At 35.4% G+C, this 26505-nt stretch overlaps 1 protein-coding gene across 9 annotated transcripts in view; it reads left to right on the forward strand.

Moving 5' to 3' along the window:
- The window catches only part of UTRN (utrophin), a 496122-nt gene that overhangs the window by 396253 nt on the left and 73364 nt on the right, over nt 1–26505 (forward strand). For all 9 annotated transcript variants that reach the window (XM_041741733.1, XM_041741729.1, XM_041741764.1 and 6 more), the window contains 4 exons: nt 6860–7128; nt 12841–12987; nt 15454–15532; nt 18664–18724. In XM_041741733.1, coding sequence (XP_041597667.1) covers nt 6860–7128; nt 12841–12987; nt 15454–15532; nt 18664–18724 — 556 coding nt within the window. The remainder of the gene's footprint in view (nt 1–6859; nt 7129–12840; nt 12988–15453; nt 15533–18663; nt 18725–26505) is intronic.

Below are 26505 nucleotides of genomic sequence, written 5' to 3' on the forward strand. Positions count from 1 at the left end.
AATTAAATACATTTTGTAACTCTTGACTTTTCCCTTTGCTGTTGCTTTTTCTTTACTGAAATACCAGGCTGCTTAATAGAATGGCATACCAGTTCACTAATTTTCTAGCATCAGGAGAAAAGGTGGTTGGGCAATATTAGACTTTGTCTTTTTAATTTTCATATAAAAACTTGAAGGATAAATCATAGCTTTCAGGCCTATAGACCAAGACAATAATTTAATTAGCTTCTCAAATCCAAATTAGATTAGTAATGTTGTAATGCATGAAAAAGCATAGAAAAATATAATGTTGCTTTCTTTTTCAGTATTCTTAAATACAGAGAAGCAATGTGATCTTTCCCAAATTAAAGTTCTATAATGTATGTATGGGTGTAATGAATCTAGTCTTCAGCTTTCCTAAAATATATGTGTTGGCTGACTAAGCCTACTGATTGGGTAAAAATTTCTAAAACTTTTTTGCATGACAATGAGTACCATAGTAATGAAATCCAATTTAAATAAACATATCAACATTCTTGATGAAGAATTATATAGTAACAAAGGTTAGTTTGATGGGCACAACATTTTAAATTAATTGTTCACCATCTGTTATGTTCTCTAATCACTGTTGCAACAGTGCAAGAGATGGATTTATGTAATCCATAAATTACATTTGCCTCATAAAAAAGATGACAGTATTTTACATGTATGTATTTTCTTATAATAGACATCTGGGAAGTTACTTTTTTAAACATAAAGAATAGGGGGATGCTAAACTCTTTTAATGGGTTGGTGTACTTATTTTGTTGTTGTTTTTGTTGTCCCTCTGGAAAGCTGTAATCTTCTAGAGTGAATTAGAGGAGTTGCCATTTTTAAAGAAGTTTAAGGCTAGCAAAGACATAAAATCTTCTCTTCAGTTAAACTCCTCACTTATGGCAGTACATAAACATAAGACATACTTCACTTCTTCTGTAAGAATGGCTAAGTATTCTAGATACTGAAGATACAATAGTAAACAAAACATATCCTTTCCCTCCTGGATTTTACATTCCCAGCTTCCCTTCTTTCGTTGCAGTGCCATCCCTCAACCCCCAGTGACCTGTCTGCAGCTGTTCTAGCACTCATAAATGACTTGAATAAATTACAAAATGGCCATTAGGATGAGGACATTCAGGGAATACTCAGTTACAGAAGATTGAAAGCTGGATGTCAGGTGGTTTAGCCAGTTCTGTTCCATGGCATCTCTTATATTCCTGTTCCTTTCCTTAGTGGTGAATTTGCTTAACGATCTGTCCTTACTTCTTGCTCAACCCAGTGCTGGGTTTATTTACTTTGGCTCACTTTACAAGAAGAATAAAACTTAGAAGTGTCTTGACTTTGGTTCTACCTCCATTTACCTCTGAACAGAAGCACCATTTATCTCCCTCCACAGTGTGCTCTGCATTTCTAGCTTCCTCTCCATTTTCCTTCTCTCTCTTAAGACTTTGCATGTGGGTTTTTGTGGAAGATACTCCCTAAATTTCTTTACTTTGGAGTTCTTGCTTTTCTCTAAATGTCTCTGTTCACTGTCCTTTTTTTCCCCACTTAAGGATTTGAGAAACTCCTTGACAGCATGGATGAATCCATGTCATCTTTATGATATTCCTACTGAAAGATTTAGGCTTCACATTAACAGGTTAATCTAGTCTAGGTAACATCTTACTATTGTCACTCTTACAATATATAGATTAACATAATTAGAAATATTACAGTAATCAGCTGATGGCCCTTGATGATGCACTTGTAATCTAGTTCATAATGATTGTTATCATCATACAAAATAGGAAATGGGTGGAGTCCTCTTAAACACTGATCATCAGAGAGATTAAGTTAATCTTAATCATGTAATCAGAAAACGTGGAGAGAATATATTTCCCATTATTTTAATAACCTTTTAGTTATGAAGGAAAGAGAGAAATGGAGGGCAGTTAGAGAACGAGAGAGAGTAAGAGCAAGTCGAGCCTCTAGACATGGGAGTGCTTTGTTTTTTTCCTGTGAATTCTTGTTAGCTAATCTATTGGTTTGCTTGTCTAAAAATCCCTAGAGATGTCTAAACCTCCCAGACTTAGTAATAAAATCATAAAAGGAATCATAAAAGAAATTAACCTTTGTTGACACCCTCCTGTGTGCCAGGCATGTGCCAGTTACTTTGTAGTTACTAACTAAAGTTCAAAGAGATAAGGAATATGTTTATGATTACATAATTTGTTAGTGTTTGAAATGGCATATGATCTCCTAATCTTTCCATACACTAGATTGTCCAGGAGTGAAAATGCTACTCTGGAAGGTTTTAATTTTTTTTCCTATGTTTGCTTGTCTTAATATTTCCTTTTCATCATTTGGTGAAATACATGTTAAAAAAAAAAGAACAGTGCAAGTAAGATATTTGGAACTACCATACTTGAAATAACTTTGTAAGGTTTATTCTTCTCTTTCACGGTAAAAACCTTTTTTATAACTCACTTTAGATCGGTGTAGGGAGGAGGAAGGAAAAATAAATGGAAAGATTTCCACTTGAAGTTATAAAGTTGAGTATTCTCAGGAAAGAGTTAAGCTAAAAGTTCCATTGAGCCCGGCTCAATTACTAATTATATATTGAGGACATACTGGTCTCTAGACTGGATATTGCCAAACCAAGATGGAAAGAAAGAAAACATGTATGACATAAGACTTTAGAACTTATAAATAAAAAGTCACAGTGAAGTTATAAATGTCAATTTGTTATTGAAAAAAGAAGATGCAATAAATATGGAAGATCTTTAAAGCAATTGGGCTGATTCTAATAGAGTTTTATATTATTTCATTGGAGAAACATGTAATTTAATTTTTTTATTGTAAAATGTTTTTGTATTAGCATGCATAAGGAGACTATTTTCCTCTCTACTGTTAAGATTTCTTTGAGATATATATTGGCTTTGACTTTCTTATAGAATTCAATTTTAGGGATGCCTGGGTGGCTCAGTGGTTAAGCATCTGCCTTCAGCAGGGACATGGTCCTGGAGTCCCAGGATAGAGTCCTGCATTGGGCTCCCTGCGTGGAGCCTGCTTCTCCCTCTGCCTGTGTCTCTGCCTCTCTTTCTGAGTCTTTCATGAATAAATAAATAAAATCTTTAAAAAAATTCAATTTTAGAGGTAAATGAAGCCCTTTGTACAAAAAGTTTTCCCACTGAGAAATATGAGTTCCCACTTGATAAAAGTGAGATGAGCATCATTTAGCTCTCCTAGGAGCAAAGGGCATGATGCAGTCATGGCTGGCCCCAACCCTAGACTCTGCTCTTGGTCCAGTTTTGTTTGCCACCTCACTCCAGGGAATCATGGGCGGGCAGTCTTTCTCTCCATGGCATAGTAAGGTATAAATACCACCAATTAATTTGCATAGTTGAAGAATAAAGATAATTGAACAAGAGAGGAAAATTTAGGTCTGATTGTTGCTTTCTTCCCTCTTTTGTTTTCTTTTTCTTCTCTTCTTTCTAAAAGATAGCTACTAAATCTGTCTAAAAGATAGGTATCTATTGTAACATAATAAATCACTATTTTAAATTATATAAGTATGAAATTAATATAACAATATGGATAATAAAAATTAACCTGTTACATGTTTTGTATAAATATATAATATAAATATAGAAAGCAAATATAATTGCACCTCAACATTTGGTCAGTTAAAAGGGAAGGCCTGAAGTTCTGGACGAGAATGGAAAAAGAGTGCTGCCCCTCAAAAATATCCAGAGAAGGACACACACACACTTCAGGGAATAGGAAAGTGACAGAAAAAGCTCTTCTGGTCTGAAAATTGTCAGTAAATTTATTTGGTTTTTATCCTGCTGTTTCCTTCTTCTCTCAGATTAGCCTCTATTACTGCCTTTTCAAATGCAAATTAGATTACCCTCTTATCTCTGAGCTTCATTTGCTCTGTGGTCTCCAGTATTTAGTGGCCCTGCCAGTTGCGTGGGAATGACACAACTCACCGGAGTGGAAATACTCCAGCTTCAGCAGCAGGGACCAGCGAGATCAATTTGTAAGCCAGGAAGCTGGCGGTGCTCTGTCCTGGCAACACATTACAATCCTCTGGGAAGCTTTTAAAATATACCCATCTTGCCCTTCACTGTTGACCAACTAAATCTGATCTCTTAATTTTGGGGGGTAGGGCCTCTGGGGATCTGTATGTAAAAACAAACAGGCAAGCAAACAAACTCTCAGAGGGGTTTCTAATAGGTACTCTGAATTCTGAACCACTGGGTCTGAAAGATTCTCCACCTCCTGCATGAGGGTCTTAAAATTTATGGCAAAAAAATCTCTTCAGAAATTTTGAAGGCAACAGTCCTTTGATTTTCAAACAACTAGAGGATTTTACAAATGTAATTATATCCCTTTATTAGTTTCTTCTCTTTTTTTGTTTTCTGTGTGTGTGTGTGTGTGTGTGTGTGTGTTTGCTGCTTTCATTTGTTTTTCTATTCTCTTAACCCCACACCATCATGACTTGGTATTTCATCTGTTGCTGCCTGTTACCTGTTTCACAAACGTTCTGAAAAATTTTTGTTTGGTTTCATGCTTCCCTCTGTTCTTGGTTTAAAGTATGCATTAAACTGAGATTGGTACTGTAATAGGGAGGCACTTTTATTCTGACTCTGTGATCAGTTAATAGGTATCCTTTCTGGCAAACAGATGGGGAATTGAACACAGAGCTTTTCTTTTCTTCTAACTAGCTGCTTGTGTAGGAATTATATAATAAATACCACACAAAGGGACTGCTCAATCAAAAGATTTTACATTAAGTGAAGACAAAAATGTCCAATCCATGTTGAGTGTTTTGTCACAGGACAAAGAAGCTGTGTGTCTCTCTGCCAGGTTATTCAGTGACTGACTCAGAAACAGTTTTTTACTTTATCCAGGGAAAAATCATCATAATTAAGTTGTCTGTTCAGAAATTAGTACTGTATCTTTTTCTTTTACAAAAGCCAGTGAAACACAAGTGCTTAAAATAGATCTTTGGAAAAGCCTGAGTGACTTATTAACAAACACAGGTGCTGCCATCATAAAAATTACCACTCCCTTTCTCATGGGACTAGTAAGAGTGACTTTTTTCATCTCACATAAATAACATTTATTTATTTTCTATGTTTTATATTATTCATGATAAGCATTTATAGAAACAGAGCATATAAAATATGGCATTTTATATTTATATTAAATATATTGTATATAGGTGTGATGTAGTTCTCATTTTTTAACTTAGGGATTTAAGTAAGCTTTGCCTAATGACCTACTTTTCCTCCAGCACTGTTGTCCTGGACTGTATCCCAGCTCAAACACTCCTAGAAGCTGGGTGTTTAATTCACTTGTTTTCCTTATTTATCACTTCCTGGTGGATTCAGTTTATCTACCTATCATAACATGGAATCTCCTGGTAATCAGTTCAGTTGCCAAGGGATTATTCATGACTCTCTATAGCCTCTAGCAGTTCAGCAGTGTAATTCAGAGTTCTGTAGCTTCTGAACTCTTCATGGTCCATTTGGTTCACAGAGATTCATTACAGCTGTTTTTAAGTCTAAATATTGATGTCTAGAATTTTCTGGAAATATAGGTAGGTAAGAATATGTGTTCTGTCCCCTTCAACTTGACTTGTGTATAATACTAAAGAAAGACAGGGGGACGAATTTATGTTAAATATGAATTATGATTCAGGAGAGCTGGCTTTATTTATTTAGTTCCTCTTACCAGGAACTTCAGTGAACTTCAGTTCATGTTTACGAATGCTATGAAATATTTTGAAGTGAAGTGGAGTTGCTTCACTGTGATTGATACTAAAAGTTGGGATGTTATCACAGAGAAGAATAATTATTTCTATTACTAATCCAAAGTTTATCTTGATTGTATGTTTCTGACTTGCTTCTGTTTTCAGTGGACCCAGCAGAACAACCATCAAAGCAGTGAGATAGGAAAGGGGATTGCCTTGGATATGGAAAGAACTGAAGACCAGGAGTGTTCAGTTGGCAATCTACCTAAACTGCTTTGAGGGTGTCTGCTTTATTTTCATCAAATTCCTCTGCCCTTGTCTTCTTGTCAGCTTCTCATCTCTGTGTTTCTGACAGCTGGGTTTGAACTTGACTTTCATTTCTGCCTCCTTCTTTTGCTCGTCTTGTAGCCTCTGCAGGGCCTTGCATTATGCCTACCCTTTCCTGTCTGAAAGTCTAACTTTATTTCAGATATCCTGGAATCTTTTGCTGTATGAAATATTTGGGATGGTCCTTGAAATCTTGCTGTATTCCTGTTGAAGTGTTTGTGAATGTGCTACATGTCTGGACTATAGAAAGTACCCTATTTTAAAGGTGAACTGCCATACAGATTCAGCAATGATGAAGTAGCTAAGATATATTATTTGTCTTCAGTTATTTTTTTCTAAGGAACATGATAATTCACCCTTATTTTCTCAGAGTCTTTCCTCGTAACTTAAAGCTGTTTCTCTCCTAACTATATTTCCCATTTTTATTGAGGACAATGAAATGAAAAAGACTGTCTTTGGATTTTATATAACTGAATTTATGTTAAAGAAAAATTCTTTTGGTTTTTGAGTTATTGTGTTACATTTCAAGGTTTGTAAATATATTAAAATTCAAGTCACTGAAGCCACTGGGCCACTTACTACTCTGTGTAACTATTTTCTTCTTTTGATAAGTAGCAAGGAATCCATTGGTGAAGATGAAGGGAGTAGAGAGAAATTTTTTCTTCCCCTGATTTGTGTAAACAATGTCTCCATGTACCTGATGGCAACCCTTCAAAAGGTGGTGTTCACACCTGGCTATTGATCAGGTTCCAAATTTTTTTTTTTTTTAAATCACAGAATTGACTCCTGAGGAAAGAGCCCAAAAGATTGCCAAGGCCATGCGCAAACAGTCTTCTGAAGTCAAAGAGAAGTGGGAAAGTCTAAATGCTGTCACTAGCAATTGGCAAAAGCAAGTGGACAAAGCACTGGAGAAGCTCAGAGACCTGCAGGGAGCCATGGATGACCTGGATGTTGACATGAAGGAGGCGGAGGCTGTGAGGAATGGCTGGAAGCCCGTGGGAGACTTACTTATCGACTCACTGCAGGATCACATTGAAAAAACCATGGTCAGCACCACTGCCTCAGATAAGGATTTTAAGAAATGTTTTATTGTTAAATATAACACAAAGAAAGTCATATATAAAAACTGTCATAAGAGATTTTATGAAGCCAACCCCGTGACAACTCCACCAAAATCAGGAGATAGAGATTTCCCAGACACAACAGATGTTTTCCATATGCCCCTCACCATCAGAACCCCTCCCCACCAAAATAACAACTAATGAAACTTTCACAATAATTTACTTTTATTTTTCCTTATACTTCTTTTTTACCCAACTCTGTGTCCCTAAACACTTAACTGCTTTAAAAAAATAATGTCCTTTTTAATCTCTAGATTTCCCTCTATACCCTTTTGGTTTTCTTTATAATGTGTTGTTTAGGAAACTGAATTGTTTGTTTTATAGTATTTCTTATAGCTTGGGTTTTGCAGAATGGCATCCACATAGTGCAGTTGGGCAGGTTCCTCTCTACTCTGTATTTCCTGAAAATTGGTAGTTGGACTTAGGGATTTAATAAAAAACATACTGTTTCAGACTGGGATCTTCATGTAAAAATTTCATCTCACTGTCTGAATATATTATGGAAGGATTAGCTTAGCTATAAATTTTGTCTGCGGTCAGGAATTGCCCAAAATTAAGGATGATAGATCTGTGGTCTAGAGCCCCTTTGTTTTTTTTATTTTTTTTTATTTTTTTTTATTTTTTTTTTAATTTTTTATTTATTTATGATAGTCACAGAGAGAGAGAGAGAGGCAGAGACACAGGCGGAGGGAGAAGCAGGCTCCATGCACCGGGAGCCTGATGTGGGATTCGATCCCGGGTCTCCAGGATCGCGCCCTGGGCCAAAGGCAGGCGCCAAACCGCTGCGCCACCCAGGGATCCCCTCTAGAGCCCCTTTGGCTCCTGTATTATACATACCCCCCAAAAATTTAGTAGAATTTAGGCAATAAGAGACATAGTAGTAGGGTTTGTGATAGCATAGTAAACTATAAGGTAGCCTTGAGTCAAATCAAAGAGTAAATCACAAAAAATCAGAGGGTATTAGATTAACAATATCAATATCATGAATGGGATTTTTATTGCAAAAGACCTATGTTTTGTGCACAGACTTGGATAACATTTTCCCTTTGTTTGATGCATGTGGCTGAAAAGGAAGGAGGAGGGTCTAGGAAGTGAAATGAATATGCAGGCAAATTACATAAGTAAATATATGTGTGTAGATATAGGAATAATAATGTCTAGCATTTATTGAGGATTACTGTGTGCCAAGAACTATGTACCCACTTTACATGGATACCTCTTTTATTCCTCACACCACCCCAATGAGGTAGGTATTATCATGCCCATTTTTACAAATGGTGAAAGTGTAGGTATTGCTCAAGCCCACATAGCTGGTAAGTGGTAGAGTTTTCATGATTTCTTTCTTGCCCTTCTCTTTCATTGTAGAGACCTCACTCATACTAAGTAATTAAGCACAACTTTTATCCACTATTGGAATTCAAAGCTTTAAAAGTCACCTATTAAATTTTAAACTTAAAAATTTTATTACTAAAAGAATGTTGATGTCTGCCACCTTTCATTATAAATATACAGAAATATGCAGAACTCTATAAATTAAGTGGGCCTTTTCCTATAGCTCTGGCATCCTGAAAACCATTTCTGTGGACGAATCTGAGTTTAAAATAATAAACTGAAAATAAAGCCTTTTAGTAAAGATTATTTGGAAGTTACACACTTCTTGCAATTTAAAAGATGGTTTTTAAACACCAGAAATCTTGAAGTCACTGGTTTATAAACAGTATATTTTTTGGACTACAAAGATGCCTCTCGGAGCAAGACTTTATTCATTTGAATTTGAAAGTATCAATTTTTAATGCAGTCTGATTAGTGTTGAAGGAAAAATGAAAAGTGATATCTAGGCTTGTTAAAGACCTAAAAGTCTGAGAGGTGTTAATCCCATTTGATTAAAGAAATTACGCACCTCTGCATCCAAATCCTTTTGTTCAAATCTCTACTTAAGTGGAAAGCCAGGAAAAATACAATTAGTATTTAAGAGGAAGGAATAAACTGTGGATTAAAATATTTTAACATCTTATTAGGAAAAAAGAAAATAAAAGCCCACATCTCATTAAACCAAATAAAATGGATTCAAAGTCTGGGATGTTTTACATGTACTCTAAAGTACATGCCAAATCCCACTGAAGCTGTTGGCAAATGAAAGTAAGCACTGATTATTGTATTGCTAAATATGATTAAATATGTCAAAGCAACTGGAAAACAAAAGCTTCGGGGGCAATCAAATAATTTTAAAGCCCCAAAATTATCCTTAATCATTCTTATTTGCCGAATACACACCTTCCAACAGGAGAAAGTTTTTTCTTTTCCACATCTGCCAGCAGGCTGCCAGTCAGCACCTTTAATGATAGCAGATGTTTCTGTTTTTATAGCAAAGAAGACCACATACTTTTCTTCTTCTATAGGAAAGTGCAGCCAAACGTGATAAATTGGTTCTTTATATTAAAAGACACAGTGGATCTGAAACCATTTTAAAATTTGCTTTACTTCAAGCCTCTTAATTTGGAAGCTCTTAAAAAGCAAAAGATAAACTCTCTTATTTTTTTTAAGATTTTATTTATTCATGAGAGACACAGAGAGAGAGGCAGAGACACAGGCAGAGGGAGAAGCAGGCTCCATGCAGGGAGCCCGACGTGGGACTTGATCCTGGGTCTCCAGGATCACACCCTGGGCTGGAGGCGGCAGTAAACCGCTGAGCCACCCGGGCTGCCGGATAAACTCTCTTATTAGAAAGATTCCACACTGCCATAAAACACCCATGAAAATAAAATCCAATGACCTTTTTTGGTCAAAGGTCTTTTAATATTTTCACCTGTGGCTTATAAGAGAAAAACATTATTTTTACAGAGAAAGAATTAAAACTCCTCAATGTTCTATAAGACTTTAAAAATCTGTCCTGAAGTTATTCTCTATTTTGAAAAACTTTCTCCATCTTTTGAAATCAAGCTCATATTATTTAAAATTATGGAAACCCAAGAACACTTCCTAGCATTTCATTTTTCATCTTTGGTAGCTGCAGAATGCAAAGACATTGATTTTAAAAGCTGATTAAAATTCTTGAGTCCCCTCAAGTAATCTAGGAGAGAATATTAATGTATAATGTTAAAATGCAACTGAGGAAACCTGGAAGGATTTGAGTTCTGTCATTATTCTAGACTGAATTTGAAGGAACTCAGGTTTCTTCCAAGTCCAGACTGAATAATTCTCCTTCCCCACCCTAACCCCCCTTCTGTCCCATGCTTCCATGTTAGTGGTTCATTCTTTAGGCTTAGAACACCTATTATCATATAACTGCTTTTCTCATTGAACTGTTTTTGTGCATCTGTCTGTCATCCGTGAAAGCTCAACATCTGCAGCCATGGGAGAAAAACTATCACAACTTGAAAAGATTTTTCTTTCCATTTTCCAGCAACTCAGATGCCTTTGTGAGCTTCCCTTCTTCTGTCTGACTTTGAAATATGGGTGCTTTCAGGGTTCTAGCAATGTTTCTTACTTTACACACATTGATTTTCATGTTCACAGTTCCAGATGTTATTTATACACTGTTCCCTCCTAGATGTGTAACTTTCACTCTGACTCTGGGCTCTAGGTCTGTTCTTCTGACTTTATATCTTGAGTTTCTTCTTGTGGCTTTTGAGCATGTTCAAGAATTTTGAAACACTAAAACATATTCTCTGATTAACCTAAAATTAATTTCCTTTTTAAAATCAAGTACCTTCATAATACTATTTTGATTTTTATCAACCATAATGATTATTTTTAGCCAACCATAATGATTATTTTTAGCCTGTGCATATTATATAAGGGGGAACTATATAGAGTAACTGGTTTTGGAGAGAGAAGGGAGAAAGGAAGTGGTTAAAGAGCCATTCTTTTTATTAGCGTAATGAAGAAGCCAAATTAATATTGCAGTGTGCCAGTGAAAATTCATGCTCGTTAAAGCACTCTGATGTATAATATTTCATTAACTGAACTTGGTATGGTGAAAAGGAAGAAAAAAAGTTTGTAGACATGTTCTGTCTCTTAAGGGGTGGGATGGTAGAAATAATGTAATTTGAGGGCTGGTGCTGTGTGTTCACAACATCTATTACATATAAGTTCAGTTTGGTACATGATTAGCTCTGATTTTGTATTACACTAAAGAAATAACAATCTACTGTTCTCTTTTAGTAACTCAATTCTGTTCCCAATTGTACATTGGCATAATCTTGCCTCAGATATCATTTTTATGGGCCTTCATCAATAAAAGTGAATTCTCCCCTCTTGTATTGCAGACTTTGTGCTGAATACTGGAGAGTGTCTGTTCTCAAGAAGCTTCTATTCTTCTTTGGGGGTATCAAGAATATGGGTGTACTAAGAGCTCTGATAAGGAATGATATTTAAAATATATAACAACTGGCTTGTATAGCACCAAACAATCAGTATGACCTCCACCGTAAAGCCCCATTTGTGTGGCTGCAAATGTGCTGGCTGAAAGTCCTACCTGGATTCAAGAAAGCAGAGAGAATGCTGGGGAATATGCAGAGGGGCCTTCAGCTAAGAATGCTGAGGGAAGGGCCTCAGGGAAATCTTCCCTGAAACAGGGTGGATGGGGCACCTGCGTTGAGTCTTGTAGGGTATCAATGGGATGTAGGCAAAGACTTTCTTGGAAAAAGGGAACATGAACATAGAGGCAGGGCGAATCATGTGGAGAATGGAGAAAACTTAGTGTTTTCATTATTCTGTTTGCTTCTACAGGACATATTACTGTTACTGGCCCAAAATATCTTTTGTTTTTTTCTTTCCCTCTTCATATACATCCTCCACCCTGACTTGTACCATTTCTTTGTCCTGTGCCCAGAGGTAGCATTTGTCACTAAGCCTCATTTTCCTCTTTTCTTATAGACCTCACTCTTCCTGACCCTCCTCTAACCATGTGATCATAATGATTTGGAAAGGATGAAAACTTAGCTCTTGAGTTTATAATAGTCATAGGTTTTGTGGCTAGACAACTTGTTCTTACTGGCCCCTTTCTAACTTATTTTAAATGGAAATGTGTTCAAATCAAATTGTTGCATCAGGTGCAAAAGTAGCAAGGTAGCCATATTAAGAAAGAAAAAAGAAGGAAAATATGAAAGAAAATGAAAAATCGAGTCAAGAGTAGAAACTAGTGAAGTGGATAATAATGACCATCATTTTCCAGATGAAATTATATAAAATGGTAGATTCATTTCAATGAGTTTGCATTATGATTTTTCTTTTCATGCAGCTGTTTAGATTCTCCATGTTATGTGGGATGCCTGGGTGGCTTAGCAGCTGAGCATCTGCCTTCGGCTCAGGTCGTGATCCCACGTTGGGGGATCGAGTCCCGCATCCGGCTCCCTGTGAGGAACCTGCTTCTCCTTCTGCCTGTGTCTCTACCTCTCTCTGTATCTCTCATGAATAAATAAATAAATTTAAAAAAAAGATACTCCATGTAATGAAGGATGACTCTGTGGCCAGTGGTCCGCATTGCTAAAGACCTGAGCTGAACTGTCATTGAGTGTACAACTGCTGTCAATGGCCTCTCAGCTGGTCTTGCCATTTTCATTGAAGGAAGGTTCAAAATACCACTTTCTGTTATGTTCTTTTCCAAGGTCGTAATTTTTGTTTTTATTCTTCCAGGCATTTAGAGAAGAAATTGCACCAATCAACCTAAAAGTTAAAACAGTGAATGATTTATCTAGTCAGCTGTCTCCACTTGACCTGCATCCATCTCTAAAGATGTCTCGCCAGCTAGATGACCTTAATATGCGATGGAAACTTCTGCAGGTATCAGTTTATCCCTCTTCATGATCCAACTTTACACCCCAGGTGGTCCTTAAACCCTGCCTCATTATTCTACTGCACTGTCATTTTCTCCTTCTTTACTGGTAGGTGTAGCATATGATATCGTCAAGTATCTGTCTTTTCATGTCTTGAACCCAGAGGCCTCATGTATTTATGAATCTAGGTTTTAGTGTAATTTTATGATATACTATTCATATGATATTTGTAGAAAACTGCACAGGGTCAAATCACGGTAATTGAGACCTGTGATAGGTCACAGAAACATTTTCCCATAATGGTTCATGAAGGAGTAATTTTTCTTACTTTAATCATGTATTTATTTTTTCCTTTTGAAAAGTTAAGAAATCTCCATCCTTCTTCCACTGTTTGCTATTTAGGTATCTTATTCATTTTTTTCAGTTAACACAGTTGTACTGTTGTGGTGTTTTTACCTTTAGCTCTGTTGAGTATTACTAGATATTAGCATTTGCAAGTCATATATGTGAGTCAATAGTTTTGGGTTTTAGTCTTTGCAGACTAAATGTTCAGTGGCTAGTTCCTTGGAGTCATCATAATCATTTTTCCCCTGAAAACTAGCAGGATAACTTAAGTGGAATATTGAAAAAATAATTCTTACCTATTTCTCTATTTGGAGCCTAAAATGCAGTATTTAATGAGACAAATGTACAATTGGAGGTGGTACACAAAAGCATTTTATTTTAAAGATATAATATACTAGGTTTCCTGAAATAACTCAAATACCACTGAATACCTAGTGGTTCATATGTTTTTCATGAAGTTGAAAATGTAAGAAATGACTGCATAGTGTTAAACAATCTTTTCTAACTTTGAAAAGAGTGTTAATAATCTGGTACTAATAAGGCAGGATCTGTTAAACTCATGTAATTTTCTAAAGAGTGGAACACAGATGGGTTTGACTTTCTCTTTTTTCCTTCTGCACCATTTCCCTAATTCATTACCTTCATGTAGGTATTCCTGTGGCCCATCGTGATGCCTTTTGCTTGTATTATCACTATCTCCAAAGATGAGAAGTCAGGGAATACATTATGCTTAAAAGAGGATATGTATTCTCTTATCCTTATCTCTGAGTGTTGTAACTGTTAGAGCACAGATGTTAGTTGCTGGTTGAATATGAGGGAAAAGAATCCATGCTGGCAGTAATGTCACTACATTTCAGGACTAGTATCTTCTCTTCTTAACGTAAAGTTTGGAACTTGAGCGCTTTTTGGCTTTAATGAACGAAGCACTTGCTAATGCAATTTAAATAGCTAACCAGAAGAAACTAGAACTTCCCAGTGAACCAGAGGTATACATGTTTCATTTAAAGGCAGCTGAAAATAAGATCGACAATCTAAGCAGAACATCTGACTCGCACTACATAGACCAGGACCAGGAAAAAGAAGATGGAAGTGTCAGTAGGCTATGTGGAGTCGTTACTAATTTGCATTTAGTTTCTTGGTATACCAACTCTCTGCATTTTCATAATGTAGAGAGCTAACAGTGGAAGTTTTGAGGACAAATTTAGAGATTACACTAATTGACTGGTATACACTTAAATACCCCCAAGTCGAGATAATTGGACACAAACATGAAGGCAAATAAGAGATTCCATTTCATAAATCTTTGTACTCTCCATCTACCTCTATCTATCAATCCCTCATCTAATACTATCTCTCTGTCATCTACCAGTCTTTCTGTCTGTCTGCATTTATCTGTTTGTTTTGTTTTTTGTTTTTGTTTTTGTTTTTTGTTTTTTTGTTTTGTTTTGTTTTGTTTTAACCCTGGGAGTATTTTAGACTTGTTTTTCATTTGCTTCCTGTGGCACTTTTTAAAAGAGTAAAAGAGAGATGAGTGGCCCCTGGCCACAAGGCCACATCTTAACTTTAGATGGCTTTAGAGCTTTACTGCTTTTAAGGCAATGTAGAGGAACAGTAAAGCAATAGATTCTGGCATCAGATTAATACTGTCCTGTACTCACTTTCTGTCCTTGGACAGCTCTTTGTATCCCAATTTCTTCATCTGTAAAGTGGTGATAACCCAATATGATTATTGTGAGGGTTAAAACAGTTAATTTGTATAAACTGCTTAGAAGAGTGCTGTTTGCTGTCTGTTACTTTGTATCAGAATCCTAGTACTTTGATTCCAGAGATAAAGAGTCTTTACAGGCAATCCTATCTTGGGCAGTAGCATCATTTAGTAAACTGAGGGATGCTGGAGAGAGAGGTGGGTGGGGGGATGGGGTAATTGTGGGATGGCCATTAAGGAGGATACCGGATGTCATGAGCACTGGGTATTATATACAAATGATAAATTATTGAAGTGTACATCTGAAGTTAATGATGTACCATATGTTGGCTAACTGAATTTAAATAAAAAAATACTTAAATCTAGTATATTATTAAAGTCATTGTTTTCAAACCAAATTATTTCTTGCATTTATATGTGTAGGTTTCTGTGGATGATCGCCTTAAACAGCTTCAGGAAGCCCATAGAGATTTTGGGCCATCCTCTCAGCATTTTCTTTCTAGTAAGTACCAACAAAGTTGACTGTTCTCATTAATTGAATGAATGAGTATATTCTTTCACTTTCCCTCAAGGAGCCATATTCTTTGCTACAGATATATTTACTTATATTAGATAAATGTATAAGAAGTAATATTAAGATTAATTACAATATTGTTTATTGGTTATTACTTGTAATGATCTGTCACAGTCTTCAAAATGGAGCAAAACAATTTGTCTTTAGCTATGATTTTTCACTGGACCATCAGCTATAATAACTAATGTAGTATCATATTGTCATTGCTATATCATCAGCAAAGGTTATGAACTTTTTCACAATAAAGAGATCATTTTTATATTTTAAGATTTCTAATTAGTTTTTCTTCTTAAAAAGTGTTTATTAATTTAAAATGTACTGTATCTTTAGAAATTAAAAAAAAATAGCTCCCCATGAATCTTTGAGATTTTTATTAGGTTCACTGTAATCATACTTAGTTTTTCTTCTGGTCAAGTATTACAGATGTAGCCAAACCACATATTTAGATTTTTATGTAATATTCTCCAATCGAAATGTTTAATGTTACAGACTGCTAATAAGATCTTATGTAAGTAATTTAAGCTCCTACTTTATCATTCACTGCTGGGGAAGCTCAAGAATGTAGGACTCAGAATCATCCAAATTAAGATTAAAATATTAATTCTGCCTTTCATTAGACCTGTTGATTCCTGAAAGTTAATTTCTTAATCTTAAAATTACTATAACAATACTTACGTTTTTCTGATCACCTTGAAAATTAAGTGAGAAAACACAATGAGTTTCACAGCACCTAACACAGTTCCTGGCACTGGTGCTTTCACTATTAATTTCTTTCCTTTTATTTTTCCTGGCAAACGTATGTCAGAAAGGTTTGTTTAGTTCAATATAAGTGAAGTTTAAAACTTAAGGCTCAAAAAAATAAAAAAAATAAAACTTAAGGCTCAGCTTATTTCCCAATACGGTAACTTCTTTGTATCTATAATAATAGAAAAAACTGAAGTAATACCATGTCTTCCAACTAAATTGATTTCATTTAGGTTTTCCATTAATCATTTGTCATGGTCAGTAATCTGCTTTACCTCAATTCAAGGTCAGGCTTTTCTATTTTCACAGAATCTGAATTACTCATTTCCTGCCCTTCCTGTCCTCCAGAGTCATGCTCCCCCTCTTCCCCTCCTTCCCCTCTCCACAGGCACACATGTTTTCCGTTTCACACACCTGAACCCTTAGATAGCCTGTCTTTGAGGATTGTAGACCTTCCTGCAATATACTGAGTATGAGGATGCATTTCTAAAGTTGGGATGCTATCAGTATTGATAGTCATTAAGTTTGCAGTATCCTCATTAGGTATGAACTACTTCAGATTTCTTAATCTTAATTAAAGCTATGTGCTAATGCCAAATTAAGGAGGAATTTAATAAATAAATAATTGTGACACTATTTACAGTTTTTAGGATTAGTTATCTATTAGTATTGATGAAACCAAACCCTACACTTTCACCTACCTTAGCAACCATTCTTTCATAGTAAAAATCCAACTCATGCACTTTAGGAAAGGAAACATGGTAAAATTCACATGCACTTTGTGAAATTCAAGTATGTTGCCTTTTAGTGTCTGGCACTGATATTCCAAGGAGGTCGGAGTTTTTCGAATCAAAACAATTATTAACATAAATGGAGAAGTATAAACAAAATACCAATTAATAAATTGAATAATTGCTATCTCTTGCTGCTTGGAATCATTGACCTTATAATATATTTCTTGGACTTCAGCCATGGTTATAAAAGTAGTCTGTTTAGTTAGACACAAAATAAAAATGACCTGTTAGCCTGGTGCCAACACCGAAATGAGGTTGGCTCTAATGAGAAATTTAATATACCTACTTCCACGTTTTCATCATCCTTTTCTATTTTCATGGACATAATTGGAGGAGGGAGTGCTCACATGTTACAAAGAGAAGGATAATTGTTGAATAGAAAAGTTGCTGAACTAGTGGTCAGAAATCTTGAGATCATGTCTGAGCTCCGCCTTATTTCTAAGGCAAGTTATTTCACTTCTGAGTATTAATTTAATTCCTTATGTATCAAGTGGAGCTCTAATATGTTTTTGTTGGCTTCCTTATCAATGGATATACTTGAAAATGGTTTGCAAAGTTTAGAATGCTATGTTTTTGTAAGATATTAATATGAATGAAATTCAGAAAAAATCATTGACGACAATTGGCTATATGAGGGTCTAGTGATAATTGCAAAGATTTGTTTGAATTGCTTGTTTATTTATTAGCAAAATTCCTTAGTTGCTCTAGCTTTGCATGTGTAAGTCTTAAAATAATTGATTTATATAGGAATAATATGTTTTTATAAATAAGGAATAACTGGAAGTGTAAAAAATAAGTACCTGAACAAAAATAAGTACCTAAAACAAAGTATAAAATCTCAATCATAGTGATATCTAATGTAAAATTAGGAAACTGTGTTTTTTGGGCATTTCAGATGAAAGTAAGTATTTGGAATTCTTCTATCCAGATAATTACCTTGTTTTTTTTTGTTGTTGTTGTTTTTGTTTTTTTTTACAACCCTTTGCCTGTGTTTATCTTAATCTTTCCTTTTAAAAATTCATACAAATGAGTTTGTTTAAATGCCATCTGTCCTAGATAGTTATTCCTGTGAAGCAAAGTAAAGTACATTATTAATGATCTGGAAAATTCAGTCGTGCGAAATCTAGTGTATAATCTGGATATACCAGGTAAAATTAATTTTGGCTTTAGCTTAATCAAAAAGTATATACAGAGTGCATTTTCTGGTTAGCACAAAGTTTTCAATTGTGGTGGTTATAAACAATAAAGCTTGATTTTTAACAGTATTTTTAGCAACAGGTTCAATTAGTTAGAGTTGGCATTTGAAATTGAACCTGTGTTGTTTCTTTCCTGGCTTCAAATGAATCTTTAAAAAAAAGCCACTCTTTGTTTAGCCTACAGATTTCATAATTATAGGAATCCAGCTCAAAAACCAGAACAGTTCTCATTGAATTGGCTATAAAATGTGTTCAGTTGTTCTGCATTATGGCATGAGGCTTTTGGGTGAGCAGTGTTTCCAATAACCTCCCTTTGTTTCTTCAGCTTCAGTCCAGCTGCCATGGCAAAGATCCATTTCACATAATAAAGTACCCTATTACATCAAGTAAGTTGATTTTAATTCTCCTTTATGATACCAAAAAAGCTAAGTTATGTTGATAACTTAAGAGGCTTTCCCTTGTAACTTTAGAAAATGGAATTCAATTCTATTATCTGAAGGAAACTATATATATTTAATATTTAAAAGAAGTAAGTTTAAAAATCAGAGTAATATTTGTAGTTTATTAGGTTAGGCTTTAGGTATGTTTATTATATATTTTTTAAAACAGATTTTAAAGTATTTGAGGAAATGACAAAATTTCTAAATATGTCAGACTTTTGGGGTGCCGGCTAACTCAGTCAATGGAGTTTGAGACTCAACCTCAGGATCATGAGTTCATACCCCTGTTGGGTGTAGAGATTACTAAAAAAATAAATCTTTAAGTAAATAAATCTGTCAAACTCTTGACATGATGTTTCTCAGACTGTACTGATTCTAAACCATTTTTATTTCTCCCTAAAAATCCATTTAAAAAGTGCTGTATTCTTCTAATTTTAATCCATCAAAAAGAAGCAGTATATTTATCCAAAAAATGTTCAGTATTTTCAGGGTTTTTTGACTTATGGAAATTACCTGCGATATTAGTTTAGGTTTATCATCCTTCCCTTTTTATTGTCAATTGACATTTCTCCTTTTTACATACTAAGTTTCTCCTTATTATGTAACATTTCATGCATTTTATACCATTTACACAAGGTCTGAGTAGGATTTGATCTTTGGCTTAGCCTAAGTATTGTCCTAGGACAGAATGATACACTCCCTTGAGGTGTAAATTAGCAAAGCTGTTTCTTTACAATGTGTTAAAGTGGCAACAGCTGACTAGCTGACTCTGTTTTATGTGTATGGTGAATAGCATCATAATTATGGGAAAAATAATCACTATTATTAGAGTCAACTCTGGCTCAGATTAGCTAACTGACCTCAGGCGAGTTAGATAAAGATCTCTGGGTCAATTTCCTTTGTAACTTTCGTAAATGGCATGTAGATCTCCAAAATCCATATTGATACTAATAGTCTACTCTTCCAATATCCCTCTTCCTGAAAAATTTGTAAATGAAGTCAATGTTTGTGAAATAGTATATGCTTATGAAGGTTTTATTGTAGTCTGAGATATATCCTCAGGGTAAAAAAATCACCATACCATATATACCATATATGGTATATATACCATGTATATTCTGAAATATAAAAACAGAATATGTTACATTGTCTTAATGGAATTTACTACTTCTTGCAGTGTACAGTCTGTCCTTACTGGGTTGTGATAAACTTAAGAATAAGGTAGGAAAGCAGTTGGCTGGTGTCAGGTTTGTGCAAGCATGAATGGAAAGAAGTCGGAGGCTGGGTAAATTGGCATGTCTTTATTGAGAGAGGGTGTAATCCTCTCATTCAAGTTTAAACCATTTTTAAAATGTTTATATTTTCATTGCTATAATAATAATAGCAGCAGGTGGAAAAGGGAGCATGAGTCAAGGAATGCTTGAAGCCTCTAGAAACTGGAAAAGGCAAGCAAATGGGATTCTCTTTCAGAACCTCCAGGGAGGAACATGGACCTGCAAACCTCAATTTTATCTTAGAGAGACGTTTATTTTGGAGTCCTTTGTTATAGCAGCAATAGAAAACTGATACATGTATTATACAAAATCAAGAAGTCCATGAAATTATTTGAAATTAAATTGTTTTACTATAAGTGGCAAAGAATCCTCATTATCTGATTTTTAAAAAAATGTAGATTGGACCCAGCAAAGCAGATTTTTGTCTTTACTGGATAAAGAAAATATTAATTCTCTTGTTTGATTATGTCATACAGTGGTTATCTATTTGATTTGTCATTTTAAAAATCCATCTTTAACTTTAGTACTGCTATTTAAAAGGAATTTCTATGTCCAGATTGGTTGTATATGACTAAAAACAATGTTATAAAAGAGTTTCACTGATTCAGAATTTTTTTGGTAGGCTCTCACAGGATTATATTCTTGCTCAGACTATGAGTTCTGATGGGGCAGACCAGTACACTAAAAGCTGGTTTCTTTGGCATCTCATTGGCTAGAGCACCATGACCAGCACTTCAAAATATGTATAATACAACGATGGCCAATATGTTTAGTGGGACCCATAGGATTGTAGCATCTTCCACATTAGTGAAAGATTGAATTGTCTTGAATATATATAGTTTTACTGTTCAGTATCTTTTAGGATTTTGAAATATTTAGAAATCTCTCCAGGTGTATAAGATGAATTCTCTTATTTTTAGAAAACTTTTTAGCCAGATTCTTTCATTACCTGCTCTGTTGTGTAACTTAACTGTTTATTTCTTTATTATAAAGTACATCAATCTCTGGAGGGAGAGTTAATGTGAGCCAGTATTTCCAGATGAAAAATTGTTATGAAAACAGAATTTAATTCCCAAGTAAATTAATAAGCAAGTAAAAAATGAGTGAAAGGGCTTTTAATATAACTTCCTTGTGCATGGCTGCACAAGTAAGTAGAGAATGCATGTTAAAAACAAATTTAGCATGATTGTCATGCAGCTAGAGTTTCCTGGAGCATATTAGGATGTATTAATTTGGCGAAAAAAGAATATGAGTTATTTAGTTATATTCAATATGCACATACACTGTTTTGTATACTCTAATGCCAGAATATAGTGAGAAAGTTACGGGAAGAACAAATTGTCTTTATTTCATATTTTTATTTCATAGATTAAAACATATTTTGATGGCTTCCCAATGCAATTCTTTCTCTAGAGGTGTTTTCTCATTAATATTTTGCAATGCACTGCAGCGGTTCCAGGACTCACTTGTTTCTGTAATGACAGAATGCACATCTGAACTGTAATAGTCGGTGTAGTATAAATCTCTCTATGTTAATATCTTAAGTTGAAACTCATATCTTTAAATTATATTTGGTGCTTCTAAGGTAGGCTTTCCAAAGCTGATATAGTTATTTTTTTTGTAGTATAATCCAATGACAGCCCATTGTTCTATCAGTTTAAGGAAACCTAAAATGGCTCTTGCTGCCTTTACAATATACAAAAATCTACCATAAAAGCCAGATTTCTTTCTCTGTGAATTTTTAGTTATGTGTTTGTGTTTCGCACACGTTTTTTATTTCCTCAGCTAAAAGTTAGTATCCAGGGAGTTTCAGTCATCAAGGGAATGATGAGTAAAAGTTTTGAGTTGAACTTTCCTAATATGTCACATTAACCATATAAAACTCATTGCTTCTCATTTTGACCCAGAAATAATAATAATAATAAATAGCCATAGTGGGTGATAATAATGATCATTATATTTTTTTGAATATTCATTTGCCAACGCTGTGCCAATCCTGTGCATGAATTCTGTCTTTATTCTCATTGAAGTGTGGGTACTGTCGTTACCCCCATTTACAGGCAAGGCTTAGATAACAACTTAGATAACAAGTACACACATAGCTTGCTTGAGTCCCACAACCGGTATGTGGAAGAGCTAGTGTTGAAACCGAGGGACTGACTCCAGCTCCTGCCCTCTTGACTGCTATGCCTCTAGTTCTCTATGTTGCCTGAGGTAGAGAACATAAATTTTAGTCACATGAAAAATTTGGGTAGGATGAAGACATATTAAGGAAGGAACAATCAGGTGGAGAAAATTTGAGCAGACATACTATGGACTGATTGCCTTTTATGATGGACCTACTATGTGCCAGCAATTGAGTGCCGAGCTAATTTTCATAGGCTAATTCTGTACGGTAATATATGCTTTATATGTTTAAGGAAATGTCACACTGCAGTACAGTAATGGACAAAGGCGCTTATCTGTAGGTAGAAAAATATTCTCCACAGTCCTGCCAGTCAACCTTGACAGGAGTTCAGAGTTAGTGGAAGAAACTCTGTGGCCCCCATTACCTTTCCTCATTTACAAGGTCAGAGATTTCTGTCATTGGATAGATTTCCATTGATGATTAGGATGCTCAGCAGGGCTGACTCATAAGTCCCATAGGGCTTTTAGCATATATGATTCAATACATGTCCAGGCTGTTAGTAAGTCATACTCTTTCATAGAAGTTAGTAAGGTGAAGTTGGAGAAATGGTTTGGTTTTCCTTTCTCCCTCTATGATGTCATCTATAAACCCAGAGTGTGTGACTTTTTGGTAAGCATTAGCTTTGGATAGAAGTGATTATGCAGCTCTTGTGACAGGGCTGCACATTCGCATCTTAACAGGTTTTCTTCTAGAATCTGAGGTGCAAACCTAAATTCTTTATGGAGTCTTAAGTGTGCTCATACACACAGCTTTAATATGAACATTTAGTAATCTCTTCTTAACAGATAATGCATATCACATTTTCTAAAACTGGCATTCCTCAATATTACAATGTATTAATCAGAATAAACTATCTTTATATACAGATACCACTACTATGCATTCTCTGTCTTATTCACACTCCTCTTGATGAATAGGCCTAAATCAAAATTTTGCTCAATTTATTACATCTCCCTTATATTTTCCTTTTCTTTTCTCATGTCCATTAATGATAATTCTCCTTTCTTGCCTCCCAAGGGCATTCTCTGCTGCCCTAATCCATCAATTCCTGGGGTGGGAGGGGGGACAACAACCAAAGTTTATAGTTGTAAATGAAATCTTGGAGAGCAAGTCGCTGTTTTTTATAGCAGTCATGCAGTTTATTTGCATAAACTGTATATACTTGTCTCATTATATATGTACAATCTAAAGGAAAGAATTAATGCTTATTTCTTTAGAGCAATTGTGGACCTGTTTAGTGATGTAGGTGAAATATGTCTTCCTTAAGTAAGAGCAGAGAGGAGTGGCAGCAATGGGCTATCCAAATATTTAGCCTAACAAGAAAGTCCAAGCTAACAAAGGTGTGTGTATAACAAAATAAAGAAGAAATCAACATAAAGCATTTTATGTTTAAAGATTGGAGAAAACTCATCCCAAAACAAAATAAATCCATAACAAAGATGTAACTAACAATGAAAGATAAATACAGTTCTCTCTGAAAGGTCTCCTCAGCTGTCTTCATCTCTCTCTTCCTCCTTAATCAAAATGAGAGATTGCATCCTTTTGGTGCCAGACTTTTAAGTGGAGACGACTTGAGACACACTGTGAGTCTCTTTCCAAAAATACAGCTTGTGTTTTGGTTTTAATGATAAAGAAATGAAATAGAAGCCTAAGAGAATGTACTGGAGAGTCCATTTTTACAAGAAATAGTCTGAGACTTTATCTATGTTGAAAAGAAATATTTCAAACTCATTGGGCCAACTCTGCTGATGAGGAGGGAAAAACAAAATTGTTTCATGAAAGAATGTAAGCATCTTGGGATCCCTAAGCCTCCTCCTGCATTTAGAGACAGCTGCAGACAAGTGAACACACCTTGGCTAATGAGAAAACTTAGGAGCAGACCAGCTGCCCTACAACAGCCTTTTGCTGGCAAACGGTAACTGGAAAATTTCCAGTATATTTACCAGGGCCCTGATGTACTAAGATAATTCAGGTGAAGTTGACACTGGGAAGAATATTGACTAATGCAGGACTTAAGAAGTTATTATTTTCCTGTCATTCATCTATACATTGCTGGGGTACCATGAAGTGGAATTGGGGCTTGGCATCTTATAGATTACTCAGTTCCATTGTATTATAGTAGCACCATCAGCCTTACTCTACAGTTTGACTTTTAGGGTCAGGGATCCAATTAATAAAGGTCTACTCGACAGAACAGAAAGGTCGCTATGGGGCCACTGGAGAGGAGGAGATTTTCGTGCTTTGATTTGTAAAGATTAAATTTTTAAAATAGTCACTGAAACTAGCAAAAGTACAAAAGTGATAATGATCAAGTAAATTGTGAAATAGATCTTTTTTCTACATGGATTATAAAGTAAAATGATAGTGTAAGATTTAATACAACCATATAGAAACACTTTCTCCTTTAAAAAGTTACATATGAGAGAAATAAAGTAGTACATTTAAAAAAATCTAAATAACATAAATTCAGTTTTAAAAAAACAAACCAGAAGGATACAATGATAAACTCAACTCTGGTGAGAAATAATCCTGGAATTGACACCCCGGGTAGGGATATAGAGGACTCCCCAGAGCCAACTCAACAACAGATGACCTGCAGGAATGTTGATTAATGTCCATTACTGGTCTGACCCTCCCTAGTTTGAGAACTTAAAGGGACATAGGGGTAGAGTTTGGGTCAGAGGTGAGGCTCCTTCTGAGCTCTGGGCCGAGTTTATGGAGTGTGATACAGGTATCACCTGAAGCTCCTGGCACACCCAGGCACACCCATTTTGGTCATGAATTCTACTGCTTTACTTAAAAACAACTACAAGCAAACCTTGTCGTTTTGTTTTGTAACAAATTGTTCTGTCAACTGTGACTGGAATATTGACATTTGTATTTTGAGGTGCTGTAGCCTTGATCTCTATATAGCCCTTCACATGTTTGTGTTTTTTAACTTACTCTTGAGCCTGAAATTATTTTAAGTGCATTTAGACTTAAACCCAATATGTTTGGAGTTATCCGTTGTTGACAGTTTAGTGATCCTGCCTTGTGTCTTCATTATCATGACAGGCTAGTGGCATTTTTTAAAGATTTTATTTATGAGAGAGAGAGAGAGAGAGAGAGAGAGAGAGAGAGAGAGGCAGAGACACAGGCAGAGGGAGAAGCAGGCTCCATGCAGGGAGCCCGACGTGAGACTCGATCCTGGGACTCCAGGATCATACCCTGGGTTGAAGGCAGTGCTAAACCGCTGAGCCACCTGGGCTGCCTGCTAGTGGCATTTTTTAAAGAAGACTATGCATTTACAGTATCTATTACCAAATCGGATCCTGTATCCTATTTGGAATTTAAACAAAAAAGTTTTTTTCTTGAAATGTTGCATTCAAACTTTCTTAGGTTTTCCCTTAGATTTATTCTTACATTTCAAAAAAATGTAACTTTGGCTTTCCTGCCTTTAAAAGCCTCAAAGATGGCAGAAGGTGTTTGTTGAGGGTTCAGGAAGTTCTATATAACCTGAATCCTTAAGTCTCCCCAGTGGAGGAAGGAGCCTCCTGATTTCCTGCCCAAGCCATCCCCCATGGGCTCCTCCATACAGTCATGCACACAAGCTTACACACAAACAGTAAGAATCTGCATACTGGCAGGAGTACTCCAGATTCTTCCTATTTTCTTTTTATTCTTTTTATTTATTTTTATTTTTTATTTTTTCTATTTTCTGGTCTCAAGTGAACTAAAGATTGGGGGGATTATAAATTCCAAAATGAGAATGTCATCTCTTAGATCTTTAAGAAGATGCTACTCAGATAAACAACATTGCATCAGATTGCCAGAATTTGTTTTCACTCTTTATACTTTATTCACCTGAATGCAGATTGATGATTTGGGAGCTCCTGCTTGATTCCTATATTCTTCTATGAACTTTCAGAAGCATATGTAAAGAAGATATTAACAGAGCAGCCAAAAGCCCAAGTCAACTTCCTTCTGGAGATTCTCTTTTACACAGCATCTCTTAGCTTCTACTTTTGCTTTGTGACTTTTGGGGTTGATTTTTTTCTTCCCTATTTCTCCCCATTCTGAGGAGTGGTCTGGAGCATTGAAGACAGAAAAGCAGCCGCTCCATTGGACAACATGCAGTTCACTTGTAATTTAATAGGGCCAGTTGGGTAGAGGAGTGAAGTTGGAAACTAAATAGATGTGCATTTAGTAGTGAATAGGACATGAGGTTGTGTACACTGTTTGAGAATTTTGTCTGTCAAGAGGAGAAAAAGGTAATAGAGAACAGG

The sequence above is a fragment of the Vulpes lagopus genome, chromosome 2 (assembly GCF_018345385.1).
Source record: "Vulpes lagopus strain Blue_001 chromosome 2, ASM1834538v1, whole genome shotgun sequence".
NCBI lineage: Eukaryota > Metazoa > Chordata > Mammalia > Carnivora > Canidae > Vulpes > Vulpes lagopus.